The sequence below is a fragment of the Oryzias latipes genome, chromosome 5 (genome assembly GCF_053564925.1).
Source record: "Oryzias latipes strain Hd-rR chromosome 5, Olatipes_Hd-rR_3.1".
In the NCBI taxonomy this organism is placed as follows: Eukaryota; Metazoa; Chordata; class Actinopteri; order Beloniformes; family Adrianichthyidae; genus Oryzias; species Oryzias latipes.
Genome location: NC_136241.1, coordinates 12,939,752 through 12,959,429, shown reverse-complemented (window position 1 = coordinate 12,959,429; position 19,678 = coordinate 12,939,752). Strand labels below are relative to the sequence as shown.

General features: G+C 37.1%; 1 protein-coding gene across 1 annotated transcript; it reads left to right on the top strand.

Moving 5' to 3' along the window:
• The first annotated feature begins 5,963 nt into the window (after positions 1-5,963).
• On the top strand, positions 5,964-14,375 carry LOC101164638 (cytochrome c oxidase subunit NDUFA4). Its single transcript, XM_004068691.5, has 4 exons — positions 5,964-6,159; positions 8,028-8,113; positions 11,089-11,152; positions 11,831-14,375. The coding sequence occupies exons 1-4, from the start codon at positions 6,118-6,120 to the stop codon at positions 11,885-11,887; spliced, it is 249 nt and encodes an 82-aa protein (XP_004068739.1). The 5' UTR covers positions 5,964-6,117; the 3' UTR covers positions 11,888-14,375.
• Positions 14,376-19,678: the final 5,303 nt, after the last annotated feature.

Here is a 19,678-nt window from a genome sequence, read left to right as displayed (position 1 = left end):
ACTGGAATATAAGCTCACAGATCATACGAATTACAGAATGTGTATTTACTGATCGCCTCTCAATTGAGAATCCCTCTGAATTTGTGTGGTGAATATTGAGCCTCTTCTAACGTGCCATGTCAACGAATGTCGTCATTGGCTAATGAATCTGTCAATCAAATTCATCAGCCAACCAGGCGTGTTTGCTTTCAGCCATTTGTATAAATCTGTGTATTATTCCTTTATCTGTTTTTCAAACTAAAATCAACAATGAAAAAAAAAGACTGCTTAAGTTAATTTTTAAGTTCCGGGTGAGAAAAGAAAAACAGAAAAACAAATATCGGATTTTATTTTTATTTTCACATTTACGTGTATTTATTTACAGTCACCTGGAAGTTGTTTAGTGGATGTCTGAGCTGAAGCAAGGCAGGCTAAGCTAAGTGATTTCAGTAAAGTTAAAGATATTCTTATGATAAACGTTCAAATGTGACAGCAAGTTTCTTTATCATTTTTGTATATACAGTACACAGAGAGTAAAGTAAAAAATGCATTTCAAAAGAAAAAAAGATCTATTTTTTAGTGAGAAAAGATCTCTTTGAGCTGTTAATGTAGACACGCCTGCCAAGGGACCATCAAGAAAGTGCAAGTTTCAAAAAAAGACCATTCTGTAAAAATCAATAATCTCACAAAAACGAATAAATGTCTACATTTATATGAGCTGGTAATGAAAACTCGTCAGCATATTAATGCTGCAATAAATATTGTGTGAGAAAATCCAGCTTTATTTTAGTTTATTGTTTATATATTTTCAAATTTTGATAGAGAAATGAATCCTGATAAAGGTGCTCAATAGCTCTAAAGATACTGAAGCTATTGTCACCAAACTTTCTATGCTGACTAATCATATTTGGTGACAATGGCTTCAGTATATTCAGAGCTATTGAGCACCTTTATCTCTACTTTATGAAATAGATATAACTGGTGCAACAAATTTGGGGCTCAAAAAAGAAACAAGTGGTTACATTCGTGTAAGTTGTCTGAACAAGAGAGCCGCCTTTCTTTTTAGTATTCATGTCACATCCATTTTTAAAAATGCATCACAGCAATCTCAGTCCTCGTGGAACCACATTTAGGCAAACAAAGCCTTGACCACCATCCAACCTCTGTGGTGGAGATAGAAGGAAGCAGCTCCTCCAGTCACAAAAATAACACAGGAGCCTTCACTACTTCTCCATTAGAAGAGAGAATCTGCCTTTTATTTGCCATTTATGTTCTTGCGATTTCTGTGACAGTGGCCGATGAAACATGCTTGACTCTGAACATAATTTTGTCAGGTTTTTTTTTATACCTACTTGAAACAGATTGTGTTGTTTTTTATGCTTTTAGTCACACATGGCTATTAGCTGAAATGCCTTCTGCTTTTAAATCAACTCTTGTCTCCACCTTCTGCTCAAGGAAATGAGAAATAACAGTGTAACTATGACTTTCTTTCTCATGCACCCTTAGAAGCTAAAACGAGATCATGCACAGATGGATAATTCCCAACAGATGTCATACTCTTCACTCCTTTTCTGCTTTGCACAATTTTTGGCCAAGACTTCTATTAAAAAAGTTGATCTTTTGTGGTTAAAGAAACAAATCTCACGCTGTTACTTCTACAGCTCCAGTAGTGTTTTTTTTCTGCTTCGGTTCTTGTGTTTTCTGTGTTGACAAATCTATGAAGACTGCCAGGCACAAATAATAGTCTGTTCCTGAAAAGATGATTTCTGTTCTACAGAAACAAACTTTTTAAGCTGCTTTTTACAAGAATAAACGGGGTTGCTATGCCTGTTTTTTAAAGACCCACTCTGATGAACTTTGCAGTTTTTAACATGTATTTGTTGCATTTATTCTCGTGATGGAAGACATTTATAAAGGAAATTCTGAGTATTTTCAATTCAAGTTCATGGGGATTTAAAAAGCACACTACAAAAAGCAGTTGGAAAAAGCTTGTAGGTGTGACGTAGGCGCTACAACCGGCAGGCAACAAGCTCCCTGCTCCTCTCAATTCTGATGCATCTACTTATAGACGACTAGATCTGACTACATGGCATCAGGCTCAAAACCATATGGCTGGACAACTCCAATATTACTTGTCATTTTTGTTTCACAGTAATGCTAAGTTATGCTGTAAGCTTGTGGAAGCTCTAGATTGCCAACAGATAGGTGATGGTATTTGGGGTCAAGCTGACTCTGCACCAGTCCCGCCCACAACCCAGAGGTAAATTTCTAATGAAATACTGCAGAAACTATGTCCTAGATTACACAGGTTTTTGATTTTGGATAAAATAATAATAATCGTCATTAAAAGACCACTGGGAATGCTTAGATAAAATAGATAGAAACAGATAAATAGATTAAATAAAAGGATCAGAGTGGATATTTATCTTAAGTCAACGTACTTGGATCAGTATTAGTTTCCCATCCATCTATTCATTTTCTAAACCCACTCAATCTTTTTTGGAGTCACTATGATGCTGGAACTTATCCATGCCTCTGCAGGGTGAAGGTGCGGTACACCCTGGACAGTTCACCAGTCCGTCACAGGGCCTTACTTTTCCACATTTTGATTTTTCTTATGCAGATATGACTAATGCATGTTTTATCAGTGTTCTCGTGTTTCGTGTTTGTTTATTTTAAGACTAAACCTCACATTTTTCACGTTTTCTGAAGCAGGCTGTGAATGAATTTTTGTGCACTGAATGCCACTAAAAGGGTTGCACTTCACACGTGTGCACTATCCCTTACCACACAGATGCAGAAATCTCTGGGCTTTTTTTTTCACTTAATGTTCTTTTTCAGACACACCATTGCATCATTAAAGGGTGGGGTCAGGACTTGGGACAGGCGGATCATAATTTCCACAAAGAAAATCTCTCAGAAGCCCCCTTTCCACTGAGCTTCTAAAAAAAGAGATTTGAATATTGCTTTCTGTCTCACCTTTCAAACAATTGCTCTGCAAGCTCATCTGAAGAACAATGGAGCAGAAAAACGAGCGAGCGCATATTGACTTTTGCTCTCACCACTTTCATCTTAATGCTTCCCAAACCTCTAACCTTGAGCAGCTCTCCATCCCCATCAGCTATCAATCTCTTATCCTGGGTGAATAATGACACCCATTACATTTGTCAGGTGGTTTACAAAAATTGGATTCATTTTATTTACAGGGATCAGGTAAAACATACAGAACATACAGAAAATACAGCAGCAGGAAAGCGTCACAGCATAAATCACTTTCAAAGATTTAAAAATGTGTTTGCATTACAAACACTGGTGAGCCCAAATAAAAAGGTTCTTTATTTTATGGACTGAATGCACATATTTTGTTTACATCAGCAGAATTACAACCATCAAGACAATAAAGATACACACAAAAACTGAAAAGAAAATCTTGAAAGCAGAAAATATGAAAGAGCCTACTATAAAGGTACCATACTGCATCAATTAAGAATAAACTCTTTAAAAAAGGAAAGTCTTGGACTTTAAAGCAGAGAAACTGTCACGGTTTACATGGCAGATCACAGCAGCTTCAATCGCGATGATGCTCGGGTCCAAAACTGAAACCCAGAAGTAGACTTTGTACAATAAAAAAGGAAGATAAAACATGAGAAATTCAGAATAAAGTAAGTTATCTTTGACATATATATAAGTGACCTACTAAATTTCATCAATAAGGCCATGCATAGCTTATCTATGCTCAGTCTGTAGGTCTTTCAGCCAGTGATCTGCAACCTTTAATGCTAAAAGAGCCATTTGGTCCAGTTTCCCATTAACCAAAACCCAGTGAAAACCACAAAGTCGCAGTTTAGAAAAAATATACTTTATTTACGTGACCTTTTATGTATAAAATGTTTATTTGAAATTCTTACAATAATTGAATTGAATTTACAGTGGCCCTGAAGTGCAAATAATTGTCATTGTGAAAATTTTTATTTTACTTACTTACAAAATTTACTTATTTTACTTTTGACAGCAGCACATTCAAGTTCCCTTCAACATAAAATACATCATGTGAAAATCTGAGAAAGTCAAATCAAACCTGATGTTTTCTACATTTATGACAAGTGCTTTTTTTAAATAGCGACTCGTCGCATTTCGGGCAGATACTCTGCAGAATTACAGGTTACTCCCCTAGGGCGGGTCAGTCAATTAACTCACCTGCTTAGCGTCCTATTTAAGTCAGGTGAACAATTGTTCATTCTATCTTACCTTCAGCGCTCATTCTTCGCCCCTCCCTCCTCCCCGGCTTCCACCTGTGGGCTCCGTTACGGGGGTTTTTGTTACCCGAAAGTGTAAGGAAAAAGAATTATCTCAAGGAATTGAACGGAGCCTTATGCCAAACCGAAGTTGTGAATCTAATTGTGAATGCCAACCAAAAGATGTGAAAATCTAAAGATGTTGTGAAATAAATATTCTTCTGCAAGAGTTGTCTGACTGAAATCCTTTTTATTCTTTTACTGTTGACAATAAACATTTTGAACTTAGACGCAGAATACAATTTTTGAAATAAAATTATGTGCGTGTTAAACCACTAATAATAAACCACACTTACAATATATTTTTTTGTTACCCAACACGTACAAATTGTAAATTTATAAATGATATTATATAAATGATATAACTTATTAACTAAAAAGAATTAACTACAAATTGTTTAAATATTGTTATTGCTTGCATTCTTCTTAAAGCCAAAAAGCAACAGTGGAGGCATGAAGGAGACGCAAATGGCTCCAGAAGAACATTTTAAAGGAAATTTTAGCTTGGATCAGTACTCTGCATAGAAAAAAAAAGATCTGACACCAACAACTATGCGACATTCAAAGTCACTTAAATCACCTTTCTTCCCCATTCTGATGCTCGGTTTGAACTGTAGCAGGTTGTCTTGACCATGTGTACATACCTAAATGCATTGAGTTGCTGTCATGTGATTGGCTGATAAGAAAAAAGCAGTTGGACAGGAATGTCCAACAAAGTGTCCAGTGAGTGTTTGACACTGAATGATCAATACTTTGAAAGGGGAGAGGCTTGATTTAAAAAACATTACGTGTTTATTGTGTTTAAATAGAGCCTAATTATTGTCACATTCAAATTTTAATTGCGTTATTATTAACAATTTATAATTCAGTATTTTTGAATGACTCATTAATTTGTTAGTACTTTTTTCACTTGTTATTTTTAACTTAACATTTTGACTACAACTTTCAGTACTATATTATTTTGAAGTAAAAGTAGTCTGACTTGTTTTTTTTCTTCACCTGCGTCTGGTTCACCCATACATACTGCTCTCTTTTTGACTTTTTGGCATCTGGGGTGCAGGAATTCAAAAATTCCTATTTCTCTCTGGACCAAAGTGTTTAGCTGGATAAACAAGTAAGGTGACGGACATAAACATGGACGTAAGTGCTGCTACTTTGTCACGTCTGTAAAGCATGATAAATGGAGTGGAGCACAACAATTGTCTCTTGTAAAAAAATCCTAAAGTCTGTACTTTTGGATTTTAATTACATTAGCCTGCTGTTAAAGAACCCGAAAGGTCTGCAGCTGCAGCATCAGTGTCTAATCAATTGCCATTATGAACCAGTGACAAAGTCGACCGGAGGGATGTGTTTGATTTTGCAATCTCCTCTTCATGCTGCAAAAAAAAAAAACAACAGCACTTAACAACTGCTGAGTTGTGATTTTAAAGTTTTAGAGTAATGATTCCCCTCATTAAAAAGGCATTTTATTAATTATTCGAAGACCCCGGCACAATGGCTGCATTGAGGGTGTGAGTCTCAGTACAAGCTGTATTGATGTTGTGTAACAAAGCACTTTAGGACACAGAGAACATAGTGAGCCTCAGTGGAAACATACAGTGTCCTCAACAGATGTGATTATGAGGATTAGGGCTTTCCCTGACCCTCGCCATTAATCCACCGGGAGGCAGGCGGACTAACAACAGGTCTCTTTGCTCTTGTTGACAAACTGTACTTCAGTGAACAAATATCTCTAGATCTGCAGAGACCTTCTGTCACATGGACAGTGCCAGACTGTAGTGGTGAGTTTTTTTGTCTAATTTTTTTTTTTTTTGGGAAAGCATTTTTTGGATGAAAAATAAAGATGATTAAGACCATCATCCACCATGCCAAGAAACATCCAGGGGTAGGTTACATCCAACCTATGCATTTACCAACTTATATAAAAAACAACAACATCATTTTGTTTGATTAAATGTATTTCATTTTATCATTCTTATATAAGAAACATCTCTCAGAAGTCTTTTCTGCAGTGTAATTTGCATTTTTACTTTTTCCCTTAACTTTGAAAGCTAATTTTTCCAACGGAAAGTAAATTCTTAAGTGCTTAAAATTCAAATAAGGCATAGTGAAGTTAGATACAGTGATCTTGAGTCACACCAGTGACCATACTGTACTTATCTGTGGTTTGAAGGCAGAACTTTTGTGATATAGGGTGTTAACGTTGGGGTGAAATATTCAAATTGTGTAAAAGTAAAGAGCAACAAATGAAAATGAAAGTTTGGGCACTTAAATCTTTGATAATTAATACCTGAAGTATGCAGATGTTTTTCAAAAAGGCATCACAATATAATTTTCCCTTAAAGTCTTACTTAAATGACCAAAATGTTAATGGTCCACATTCATGAACAAGCAGGGTTTGCTTTGCCAAAAAATGTAATAGAGACAGCAACAGGGACTGCAAAAATATTTCTTATATTGGGCAGACAGGATGGAGAAAAGTGAATTAATCCCTCGTGTAACTTAGTCTTAAAATTTCAGCACCAGAAAGTGGACAGCTCCTAATCCACTTGTCTTCATTTTTTTATATTTCACATTCCATCCAATCTTTTTCTCTACTTCCAGTTCAGGGTCACAGAGATGCTTGAGCGTACCCAGCATCTCTGTGACCCTGATCTGGAATTGATGAGTAAAAAGGCAGCGTTCGCCCTGGACACCTCGACCATGAAATTTCCTGTCATTTTGTATATGTGCACATATATTATTTTGTACTTTTTGTGTTTTACTAATAGAAGCTGAAATGATAAAAAGCTGTAATCAATAAAACGGATGAAAATATTACATTGTTGGGCTGTCAGACTCTAGATGAAACCAGTAAACTAACTTCCTGTCAGCATGTTAAAATATTTCAAGAGAAACAATGACAGAAATATGTGATTTTCTAATACAAGCAGAATCTACAATGAGAACACAGTTCTGTAATGAGTTTGTGTTTCTGAGGGGATTCAACGTGTCTCTGAGGGACATTTATTTGCAAGTTTTGAGGTTGTAAACATCAAAGTTAGTGCTAGATATGTTCTCATCAACAAGGCGGCGAGTGGTGGCGCAATCAGACAGTAGACAGATGTCTAGATACAGCTGAGTAGAAACATCCTTCAGTTCAACCTGATCAAACTGTCAGCTCTCTAAAGCTTGACTGCATATGTGTGGGCTGAGAACAGCTGTTCACCAGTAGTGTGACTCCCCCTCTGCCTCATCCGGAATATCTCATGGTAAAGTAGATAAAAAAAAATGATGGGAGTGTGGTGTTGATGAACAGATATTGTGTGGTTTGAGTATTTTTGCACCAAAGCTGTAGGTGTTGCAGACAACACATCACATTGTCCCTCTGCCCCATTAGTGCAGCTCCTTTTATATTAGTCCCTGTTGTCACCATGTATATTCTCAATAGAATCTGCGCACACATACAGCCATTAATAATTGTAAGGGAGGTAGGCATGTTAAGTTGTGTGTTTGCTGAGGTGATGCGCATGAACACACAAACAGCAGCTCCTTCTTTAGCGGCGTCCTTGCCCGTTCAACCCACGCTGACAGACAGTAGACTCACGCACGGCCTGAGTCTCATGCATATGGAAGAGGTGGTGGAAAGGAGAAGCAGCAATGACGGCTTTTTGTGTGTATGTGTTTGTAAGTGTGTGTGCTGTCATGGACAGTCCTTGATAGAACATTATTACAATATTGGTTTTCTTCTTGCTCCTCTTTTCTACTCTTTAGTTAATCCCTCAGTTTTTCTTCGTAACTCTTGGAATCACAGGGGCCACTCTCTACCTGGTTCGACTAGCAAGAGGGCCTCACGTAACGTAAGTCACTCTGATACCGCTCTGTGATAAACATGTTCAAAGCTTTGATTATTGTATTTTTTGGTGTGTAAGTCACATTACTTTGCATTGTTTGGCAACTTATCTTTAGATGCAGTTTATAGTTAGAAAATATGGCAGTTTTGAATCGGTTAGTTCAAAAGGGGCCCAAGTCCAAGAGGTTTGTTTTTCCAGGAAATGATTTGACTTGATTTGAAAATGACTTTTTCACTGAGCTTAACCCTTGTGCTATCCTAGGCACTTTAACGTTTGGAGTTGGGTCATCTAGACCCACTAGACAGTGCTCTGAACCTTTTTTCTTCAATGATTTGTGATCTTCACTGGTGTCCATGGATTACATGAAATCGTTCCACCTTTATCCACCTTTGTCATGGTAGGGAGAACACGTCAAAGTAAGGGTGGGGTCATCTAAGATAGCACAAGGGTTAATGAAAAGCTACCATAGGTTGTAAATTGAATCGGTTAGTTCAAAAGGGGCCCAAGTCCAAGAGGTTTGTTTTTCCATGAAATGATTTTAATTGCATATAGCTTAAAGGGAGGCTACACCACATGATTAATACTTTACCCAGATTTAGGACCAGTTCATAGCTTACAAATGCTATAATATGAAGCACCTCACTTTTATAAATTTCAGAGGACCAGCAAACTAAAGTCTCTGGACTTGGGCCCTTCTTGAATTAAAGAGGGGCACTGCCATATTGGATAACTAGTGCTGCCATCTATGGGATAAAGCAAAACCCATGCAAGAGAGGCCCAAGTCCAGGAATTTTGCACTTAATGCATTTTAAATGTCAAGCATAGTCAATACATTACAATGGACTTGGGACTTTTTTGAACATAATCAAATAACTTTTCCCTTGAAGACCATAGAACATATAATATCTCTATTTTGAAAAATTGTGGACTTGGGCCCCTTTTGAATTAACCAATTCAATTTATTCTTGTATAGAATGTCTTTATCTTTCCCAAACAAACAAACAGATTTACGGAGAGATTCAGGGCGGATGTCAGTCATTTACCAATGAACATAGAGTGTTGAAATAGTATCACACTTTTGAAACCTTAGAGAAATGGTGGTGCAGTAGCAAATCCTTCTACTATCAGGTAAGAAACAACCTCCTAGTTCAAACTTAGACACATATTGCCGAATCTGAATTCGGCTTCTCCTATACCCCTCCAATTGTAGGGGCATTCGGAGGGGTAGGGTTTTCCAAAATGTAAGTAAGAACTTTTTATTAAAGCATGACCTTTTCAAAGTTAGAAAACCAATGTTGATATGTATTTCCGAGTGATAGCAGCTCTGCGCTAACATTCTGTAGCTGACCGGCGACTATTGATTACATCGAGTGGGAGTAACGTTCGAATTTGAAGACACTATTTTTCCATAACTCTCCATTTAGATGGATATATGTAGGGGGTAAGGGAAGAATTTGGATTCGGCCATATAGTTTTGATTCTTTGATCAAGCTAATAATTCAGTTTCCACACTTGCTAATAGAGCAATAACCTTAAAAAATGACAAAAGTTATTCTGTGATACTTCCTTCTACCTACTGTAATTTCATAGGTCACAGGAACCAAAAAAAGAAGACTTTTTTTTGTATAAGTTGCACTGGAGTATAAGACGTACTTTTGGGAGAAAAGTGGGATGCTTCTGAACAGCTCCACCAAGCCCAACATAATGCTGCAATCACAGTGAACAGGATTCTCGTGTCGAATTTGTGTCCGCAGCCTCTTTTTCGACATGCGTCAAAAAGCATAAACGCTACATGGAAGCACTGCCTGTCTCATTTACAATGCATGGGAGACATGGATGACGTTGAGAGATCACCTTTATTTATTTTGAAGAAAGAGCTCTACGAAAGTAAGAACGTCTCCATGTTTGGGTTCATAAGAACGTTCAGTCTTTTTTTTTTTTTTCAGTGGCAAAAGTTACTTTCTAAACTAAAGAGCTGTGTCTGCATAACGGCACTTTCCGCTTTACTTCCGTTTCTCTTTAACCCTTGTGCTCTCCTAGGCACTTTGGCATTGGGAGTTGGGTCATCAAGACCCACAAGACAGTGCCCTGAACCTTTTTTCTTCTATGATTTGTGAACCTCACTGGTGTCCATGGATTACATGAAATCTTTCCACATTTATCCACCTTTGTCATGATAGGGAGAATACGTCAATGTAAGGGTGGGGTCATCTAAGATAGCACAAGGGTTAACCCAGTTTGATCACTTGCTGTCCTGCATTAGTCTGGGGAGGGAAAAATAAAAACAAGAACATGTCACAACATGAACACAAATGTCTTGTTGCAAACAAGAAAAATATTTGAATGTGAAGAATCAGATTCCACGTATGTTTTGGATGGCACTGCTTCTGCATTACTGTCAGTAGCTAAACTGATACACACACCTACAGTATTCTGGCTGTTAATGATAAACAACCACTCAAGGGCAACTGGGGAACTATATGTATGTATATATTAGCCTATTTGGGTTTTAAAAAGCCCACTAATAAGTCACTTCTAAGTCTTAGTCACACCCCGTCCTAACTATGAAAAAAAAAACATGACTTATACTCTGGAAATTATGGTAACTATTCTTTGGAACCTCAGATCTTTTTTCTTGACAATTTCTTTAGCCTCACTGCCATTGTCACAGCTTTTCACTCCTATTAAGAAACATCATGACACAAATGGACGGGTCTCTCTTGACAGAAGGCCACATCAAATTTGTATAAACCAACTTCAAAAATTTTGGAATATAAAGCAGGAGCATTGCTTTTTTTAAGTATGTGGGTAAATATTTAAATGTTCATTGTGAAAGATGAAATTAGCAACCACAATTTCTGATACGAAGCAAACCATTGTTAAAACGAATCGTTATTAACACAGTCTTCATCCTTATATTTCTCCTTCCTTCACTTATACAACTTTCTTTTGTTTCTCTGCAAACCTTTGCACACTTACAGATTCTGGGACAAAAAGAACAATCCCGAGCCCTGGACCAGACTTGATCCAACCTACCAGTACAAGGTGACAACTCTTGTAAACAGAGCCAAGCATGGCATGACCGCTAACTCCAGCCATGTTTATCAGAAAACTACTCTATACATGTTATGAAGAGGAAAGGATGTCTTGAAGTTGAGTCTTTGGATCTGGATATGTTTTGGTTTCAAAAACATGTGAAGGCAGATGAGACCAGAAGTTTTATTCAACCAAAATTGTTGAAGCAATAACAAAAAATTACATGAAAAAATAAATAAATAAAAAATAAAAAAATAAATAAAAGAAACAGCTGGGATCCAAACAGACATGGAAGCTTTTTAGAGGAATGAAAGTTTTCCTGAAGATTTTGGATCTGGGGCACTTAGCAATGAAATAAAAGTTGGAGACAAAAGGTCAAAACTTGGGATGTTTAATTCTTGATGACAAGGCAAAGGTCTGGTATCAAAATTCCACCCAAGTACAAACAATAATTATGAGGAGAAAGACAAGACTGATGGAAGCGAAGAGGTGGAAAGGTGATGAATTTAATGGCACGCAAATAAAAATGCATACCTGCTATACGTCTTTATTCTTTTTAGAACCTAAAAGAACATTATGACAATATGTTGTTGCACAAAGGGGAGGAATCCGTCCATCATGGAGTCCAGAAGACAGAGTTTAATATAAGCAAAGCTGATTCAAATGAATTTCTTCATCTTTTCATAGTTTGTAGCTGTCAACACGGACTACAAGAGCCTAAAGAAAGACGGACCAGATTTCTAAAGATCCCCCATGCAACTTCAGAGGCACAGAGTGTGGCAGGACCTTCAGCTCTGACGCCATGGACATCAGACCTTCTCCTGGACACTTCCTGTGCCACCTTGGCTTTGATACAGCAGCTCCCAAAATAATTTAAGGAACAATTAAAGAGCATACATAAAAGGCAGTCAGTCTAAATTCTATTAGTTTTGTTTGCTTTTATTGGTAAGAGCCTTTAAAGATACATTTAAATTTGCCATTGATTGATACATGCATTTTGCATCGAGAAAGCTCATATTTTTATTAAATTCATTTAAACAGTGATGGTTATTTGTAATGAAGCTTAATTACACAGACTAAGAATAGAAATGTTTATTTCCTATTAATTGGATGATTACTGTAATTTGTTGGAAGCCTAATACTATTTAGCACATTCAAGAAGGCATTGAATGCATGTTTGGTGCATGGTGTTCACAAAAGCATGGAGGGGATTCTTCTTCTTTTTCTTTTTCTACTATTTGCTAGCACATGCCTGCCATGTACAGTTAGAGAAGGCTTGGTCAAAAATGTTGATGCGGTGCAAATCTTGCCCCTGGCTTTTTGTTATGTGAATAACTTGGTGTCATATAATTCCGGTAGAGCACAAACCGCAAATAATAATCAGCATGATCCATTTTCAAATTGTTGGCACTTCTGTGAGTTACAAGGGACGCCATCGATATGTCACTTATAAATCCAAGTCCCTGATTGGTTAAAGTCCGACCTGCTTTAACTTGCAATGCGCCTTCAATGGAAATATGTTTGGTACATGGCGCCTGAAAGCAACCGTGGAAACTTGCATAGCTACGCATGAACCCAAGAATTTTTAATGCAGAAGCCCAACTTGCAGAGAGCGGTGTGAACGTAGCTCCTGATTCAAATTCTTAGAAAATTTGAATATTGAAAAAAGTTAAAAATTAAAATGTTTCATTTTGATCATCAAAATTTTTCTGGGTCAGTTTGAGTAGAACATGCCAAACAATCAAGAGGAAAACCACAGGCTTCATGGTGTAACCCTTGTGCTATCCTAGGCACTTTAACGTTGGGAGTTGGGTCATCTAGACCCACTAGACAGTGCGCTGAACCTTTTTTCTCCAGTGATTTGTGAATCTCACTGGTGTCTATTGATTACATGAAATCTTTCCACCTTTATCCACCTTTGTCATGGTAGGGAGAACACGTCAATGTAAGGGTGGGGACATCTAAGATAGCACAAGGGTTAAAAAATGAAGGTACATTGGTGTCTTGCAAAAGAAGCTGGCTGTTCACAGAGTGCTGTATCTGAGATATCCACTTTCTAAATATTGTATTAGTACTCTACCTGAAAAAGCTTTGTCTACTTCATTTCTTGTTTTTTTTTTGTACATTTCTTTAGATACTGAGATTCATATTTTTTCAAAAACACACAGTAAAATGGGCGGTGCTGCACAGGTCAAAACCCCTATGGCATTATTGGGGAAAAACAAAAAACCTTACACTGTAAAAAAAAATGGTGTAACATCTGTTATTCCTTTAAACCTCACTTTACAGTAAGTCTTATAGCAATTTAGATTTAATCTTTTTAATGTTAAGTACAATAAACAAACATGTTGCCCATCAACTGCAAACATTTTGGGGAACTAAAAAGGGAACATCAGTGCTGGATTTGATATGTTTTTGCCAATAGTGCAAGTACTTTTCTCTGCAATATTAATTGCCATTTTGAGTTTTTGGTAGTAAGAAAAAAAAAACCTTATTTACAAAGATAATCACTTTCGAAACCTTTCATTGCTGTCACACATGAACACAAGCTGTAAGATGAAGCTGGAGATGAAATGAGACCGAAATAGAAATCCATCATGACAAAAGGATGTTGTTATGCAGGTCAGAGAAGACTTTTAAGCCTGTTTTTAGTTCCCAGCTCTGGAAGGATGCAATTCAAAAAGTGAGACAGAGAGGACATGAAGAAATCATTTCTGTTGGACTGTGAAGACAAAAACATTGTTTTCAATCAGGTGAGCTGCATAGAAATGACACTCAGCATTACTTTGTACAAATCTGCCTCATGCTGCTTTAATTCCCCCATCTGGGGGCATCCTTAAATATTTGCATGTGTGGCTTAGTCATCTCTGGACACCAGACAATAGAAGATCCTGTTCTAGTGGTAGAAAAACTGTCTTAATGTTGGGCCAACGCTGTGATACTAGATAGAGATGAACTACATACATCAATCTACATTCTCTAACTAGGGCATGATCACAAGGTCACAACCACCGACTGTATATGAGAGCTGGATTAAGTGAGTATGATGTATCGGTCTGAGTCATGCTTGTTGGAAAGCCATTACCCCTCCCACTTGAAAGTGGGCTTGGTAGAATCTGTCAATCAAAGATGTGAAACATTCAACAGGAGACCACATGCTTTAATTGAAGCATCTGATTGGCCAGTTTAGAACTTGAATAAATTGCAACAAAGGAAAAAAATATGAAAAAAAGGGATGAGAATGATAATTCTGAAAAACAGAATAACTGAATAATAGCTGTTTATTTCTCAATAGAAGTCTATGATTTTGGCTTATTGGAGCCAGCGGGTACTTCCTGTTTGGAACCCCAAGGGGGAGGGGCTACTCAGTCCAGTTATTATATATAGTCAATGGTCGCAAAGCACAGAGGGTAGACAGATGTCAACTGCTTTCTGAGTCATTGTTATCATGCTTCATAATATTGTGAAACTTAAGGGACAAATGAAGCTCAGCACCCAACATGTCCTTTATTTATAAACTAATGGAGGTGCTCACTCTGGATTGGGTGCATTGATGTCTGCTTTACAGAGGGATGCAAAGGAAAATGCCCAGCAGGCATGCTGCAATAGACACAGACCACAAACATCGACCTCAACACACGGCAGACCACAGCTTTGCTCCGACTGGCCTGGAGGCAGACTGTTCAAAATAGCCTTTTCCAGGGTGAAGAGTTTCTCTGCTGGTAATCACAGAAAAAGAGACAAATAAGAAGGTAGAGCCAGATCGTTTTGGCAGTTTGGAGGAAAAACATTCCAAAAATGACCAGTTGGACGGGACAGAGTACAGTGAGAGGCCTTTTGAGGTCCACTCAGCTGTAAGTCAAAAAACAGTAATTTAAGCTCTAGCAAAATCAAAACAACCGATTTTTAAAACTCACCTCCTTTGCTGTTGTCATGAGTAGAAAATAAAGTCATTGACCACAAAACGTACAAAGTCTAACTTTTTAAATTAGAAGTCAATACAACTCGGTTGCCTAGACACCTGTTTTTAAGTGTTTTTTTTTTAAGTAATTTGAACCTCCAGGTTTGCGCCAAAGTCAATAAAAGCAGGTAGAAAGTAAAACAAAAAACATATAAGAAAACAATGGAGGTCATTTATAGGTTGGTAAGTGAAGTGTCCTTCCATGTGATTGAGGCTTTTTCCACTTTTCCTCTAACAAAATGACATTATGAAACCCGAGAGTTTATTTGTGAGAGGAGTGGAAGAAGATGTCCTGTTTCTTGGTTACATCCTCTCCGATCAGCAAGAGCAGATATTTTTAGATGAGGATTAATTTTAATGGGTGAGATAAGAAGTTGTGGGTGGAGGAGGGACGAATAAATAAGTAGGACATGCCACAAAACAGGAGGCAACGGTGGGGGCATTAGCTCGGTGTTGTTGTGAGGCCCTGGGCAGATCCATTGATGTCGTGCAGAAAGTTGGGCCTTTCATCCTTTAGTGTGTTTTCCCGGAGCTGGAAAGTTAAAATAAAAGCGCAAACTAAAGTCTGTCCAAATCCATTCTTGGGTCTTTGGGGGTTAGTTTCTGGGCCTGGTGGTGCTTTCACTCATTCTTTAGTTCTGCATCTGACAAGAGTCATTGTGATTCAAGATATGAAAAAACAAACAACAACAAAAAAAAAGTAGTGTATCAGTATCATACTAAGCTGTACTGTGATACATATCATCATTAAAGACCCAATGAAAATAGTGGTTTTAAAATGTTTTTGTGGGATTTTTGTGATGATGGAGGAATCATCGTGAATCAGGAGCAGACAAAAAAAGTGTAAAGAAAAAGAGCTTCTTTGTGACATAGAAAATACGCTGGGTGGGCCCCAAGCTCCCTGCTTCGCTCCATTCTGATCTAGTCGTCTAACAAGTGGATGCATCTTAATCTGGCATCTGGCTCAAAACTGTATGGTTGGACAGCTCCAATATTGCTCGCCATTTTTGTTTTAACTGTAATGTTAAGTTAACCCTTGTGCTATCTTAGATGACCCACCCTTGCATTGACGTGTTCTCCCTGAAATGACAAAGGTGGATAAAGGAGGAAAGATTTCATGTAATCCACAGACACCAGTGAGGATCACAAATCATTGAAGAAAAAAGGTTCAGTGCACTGTCTAGTGGGTTTAGATGACCCAACTCCCGATGTTATCCCTTTAACTACCCCACCAAGAAAAAAGCTATCAAAAAATTATTTGTTTGCATTTCTTATTGCTTTAGGTAAGTAATGACCACAATCTGTTTAGTTTTTTTTAACTGACCTTTTAGTTTTTTAAATAATGTCCTCTACCAAACGGTTGAGATGTCCTTTAATGGTAAAAGTGCAAAATTTCATACAGATATAACAAATATTTGAAAAAATCATGTAAACCAATTCATTTAGACATTATTAATACTAAATATTAAGGGCATTTGTCTCCATTCTTTTTATCATGCCTCAAACTTTGAACTTTTTAAAACAAAGCAAATTTTGACCTATATTTCCTAGAAGTTGTTTGACACTACAACGATTTTGGATATTGACTCACTTTTGATGGTATTTCATAAATAGATTCTTGGTTTGGAATGAAACACAGAAAAAATTATATTTCTGACATTTTCTCCCAGCTTGTCAGAAGAAGAGGCGCTGTACCATGTTGTCGTAGTGCACACTGTTGTTTTGGTCGTGATGGTCTTGGTGTGTCGCCTTTCCACATCTGTGGTAGAGAGCTCAATGATAGTCAGCCAACTTTGGTTGCTTGCTTGTTGATCTTATTTAAACTGTGTGCAACAGCCAGGCAGAACCTTTTGAGTAACACTGTTTTTTGCTTCAGTAGGTCCCTCTTGTAGACCAGCCATGAATTAGTGACACACAAGTCAATGATGTATCCAAACAGGGGACTGTACCGTCACCTAGATTTAATTGTACAGGTCTTGTACAGGTGCACCAGCATATCAAAGAGATCTATTTAGCTTTGTAGATTTGTATCATAAGCAATATGCTCAATCATTTCATCAGTGAAAAGCATTTTTAAGTATTGGAAGGGTGTGTGTACATCCTCAGGAGGCTCAAATCTTGATTCTGGAACCTTGAATTCCTCAATGTCCTCATGCTTCCATATTCTTCTTATGGTTTTGCTTGGGTTAGAGGGGGATATTGAGTCAGGAGAATAGCCTGTCTCCTCCAACAGAATTGGAGGAGACAGGCTATTCTTGGTGGGGTAGAATGGCGTGTGTTTGCTTTTTCAGTTCTTCTTATGAGGTGGCAGTGTAGGTGATCTGCTGGTTGAAAGAGATTCTTCTTCATCCAGGGATTCAAAAGAACTGTCACCAATGCCCTTTGCATGTGTGGATTGATAATCAGGATCCTCTGTTGGGTCATCATCACTGTCATACAGATCTGCATCTGATTCATGTGGACTTTGTCGTGGTCTAGCACTGTAGAATGTTTTATTGTCTATCTACTAGTTGTAGAACAAAAGAAAATGATAGAAAACTTTTGTAAATGTTAATATTATTATTGCAGCTTTTTTTGTTTAGTTTTAAATGAATTGTTGTAATAGTCTTGATTTTTTTATTTATTTACACACCAGCTGATATAAACTCAAAAATAGACAAAACTATACAGTATTATGTATTTTAAATGATTATTTATGATGTGTTAATGAATATTTCTTTAGTAATGGATGATTTAGAAGGTTGTTTTAACTGATTTTATGACAAACAGTCCCTTTATTTAACATTGGCTTGATTTTGCTACTTATACCATAAAGTGACAAATCAACCGTTTGGTAGAGCATGTTTTTAAAAAATTATTACAAACAGAAATTTGTTTATTTTTGTTTATCTAAGAACATATTTCTGTTGATTAACGCCTTTACTAGTAATACCAAGTAAGAAAAATATTCCTACCTTTCAAATTTTCATAAAAAGGAAGAAAATGTGTATGATCATTTTCAAGTTGTGACTTGCTTGTCAGTCAAAGACGTTGGGCAAGTAACCACTGACTGACACAGTGCCATCTGTTGGTTTTTTTAGCTTTGCATGCTTCTACCAATTGGTTGAGATGGCTAAATCAGTTTGAATTAAGTTAGAAACTTCTCTAATAAAAATATGGTGACTCAAAGTTTGCTCAACCGTTTTGTTGACCAGGCAGTTAAAGGGTTAAAGTGCCTAGGATAGCACAAGGGTGAAGGGTGTAAACAGAGAGCTCTCAGTAACAGGGACTGGAAGGGGGTGTTGGGATTGCTTCACGCCAAAGACCCACCCACAACTCAGAGTTGAATTTCAAATGAACTACTTCCGCTCTGCAGTCACTATTCCTTAGAAAACCACTTAAAAACTGCATAATCATAATTAAAAGACCACTGGTGATGTTTTTACAATGTTATAACAGATGACCAACTTTAAGTTGAGTCAAATTTTTGCTTTCATGTCACAGTAATGTCCTTTTTTAATAAACACATTTAATAAAAAATAATATAGATAGCAACATTAGAAAAAAAAATGTGAGCATATTAGAAATAAAGTAACCTGGAGTTTGTGAAAGGAGGAGATTATGCTGCATAAGCAGTTCTGTTCCTAGAATATCTTATTGCTCCAAGAGTAGTTTTCAAAGAATGGGAGGTAAAAAAAAACACAAGGAAAAAAAATCTGTCAAAAGCAGCTGACTGCAGGGGGAGAGAAAAAAAATCAACATATGAATTCTGACTGAATAAAAAAAGTAACAAAATGACGCCAAAATTAGGTGTAAAGTTCCTTCAAATAACTCTTGGACCCAAATGCATTTCTTTCGTTAAAAAAACTTTGTGTTTACTTTACACGTAGATATGCCACAACAACTGATGAAGACAACTCTGAAATGATCAGGCTTGTTTGCTATAGTTGACTCAGCCATGTTTTAACAGCTTGAGAGCCAAACGGGTAAATCTTAATCTGTTATCACATTTTGATAGTTGCTTTCAGTTTTAGGGTCTCCGTCTTTGTGAAAGTTTAGGTAACTTAGATCACAAGTGAATCTGGAATACAAAACTGATTTCAGGCCAGAAAGTGTGAATAAAAAGCTGCTGCTTGTTTTAGTATAGATAGCTGTAGATGCAGCAGGGGCGGGATTAGGAGAGAAATCAGGATTATTGCAGGGAAAACCCACAAATCCTTAAATTCTATGAAGAACACTATCGTTCTATTATGATAATTACAGCATTTGAGTGAAAATTGAATTTCTAGATATGGATCATAGCTAAATCTGGACAGTCCACCCCCTTCTCTCTTGTATTGAGATTTTTTTTTAACACGGCCATGTCAGTTTCTGTCCAATTTCATTAGTACAAGCGATCAAATGACAAGTTACATTCATGCATATTGTATCTACACTTGCATAACGTCACAGAGATGTGATGAGCTGAAGATACACTTCTAATTAATTGCTGACAATGTCATTTATCCTTCTTCCCATTACGCCGACATGATTTATCGTCTGATCTGCTGCCAAGGGGAATTCGTTTGATCATCTTTTCATTTCGACTCTGCATG

Bases quoted from the DNA above. Each gene is read 5' to 3' on its own strand.
- LOC101164638 (XM_004068691.5), top strand. From the start codon at position 6,118: ATGATTAAGACCATCATCCACCATGCCAAGAAACATCCAGGG. The intron at 6,160-8,027 runs GTAGGTTACATC...TCTACTCTTTAG, and splicing joins ATGCCAAGAAACATCCAGGG to TTAATCCCTCAGTTTTTCTT. The intron at 8,114-11,088 runs GTAAGTCACTCT...GCACACTTACAG, and splicing joins GCAAGAGGGCCTCACGTAAC to ATTCTGGGACAAAAAGAACA.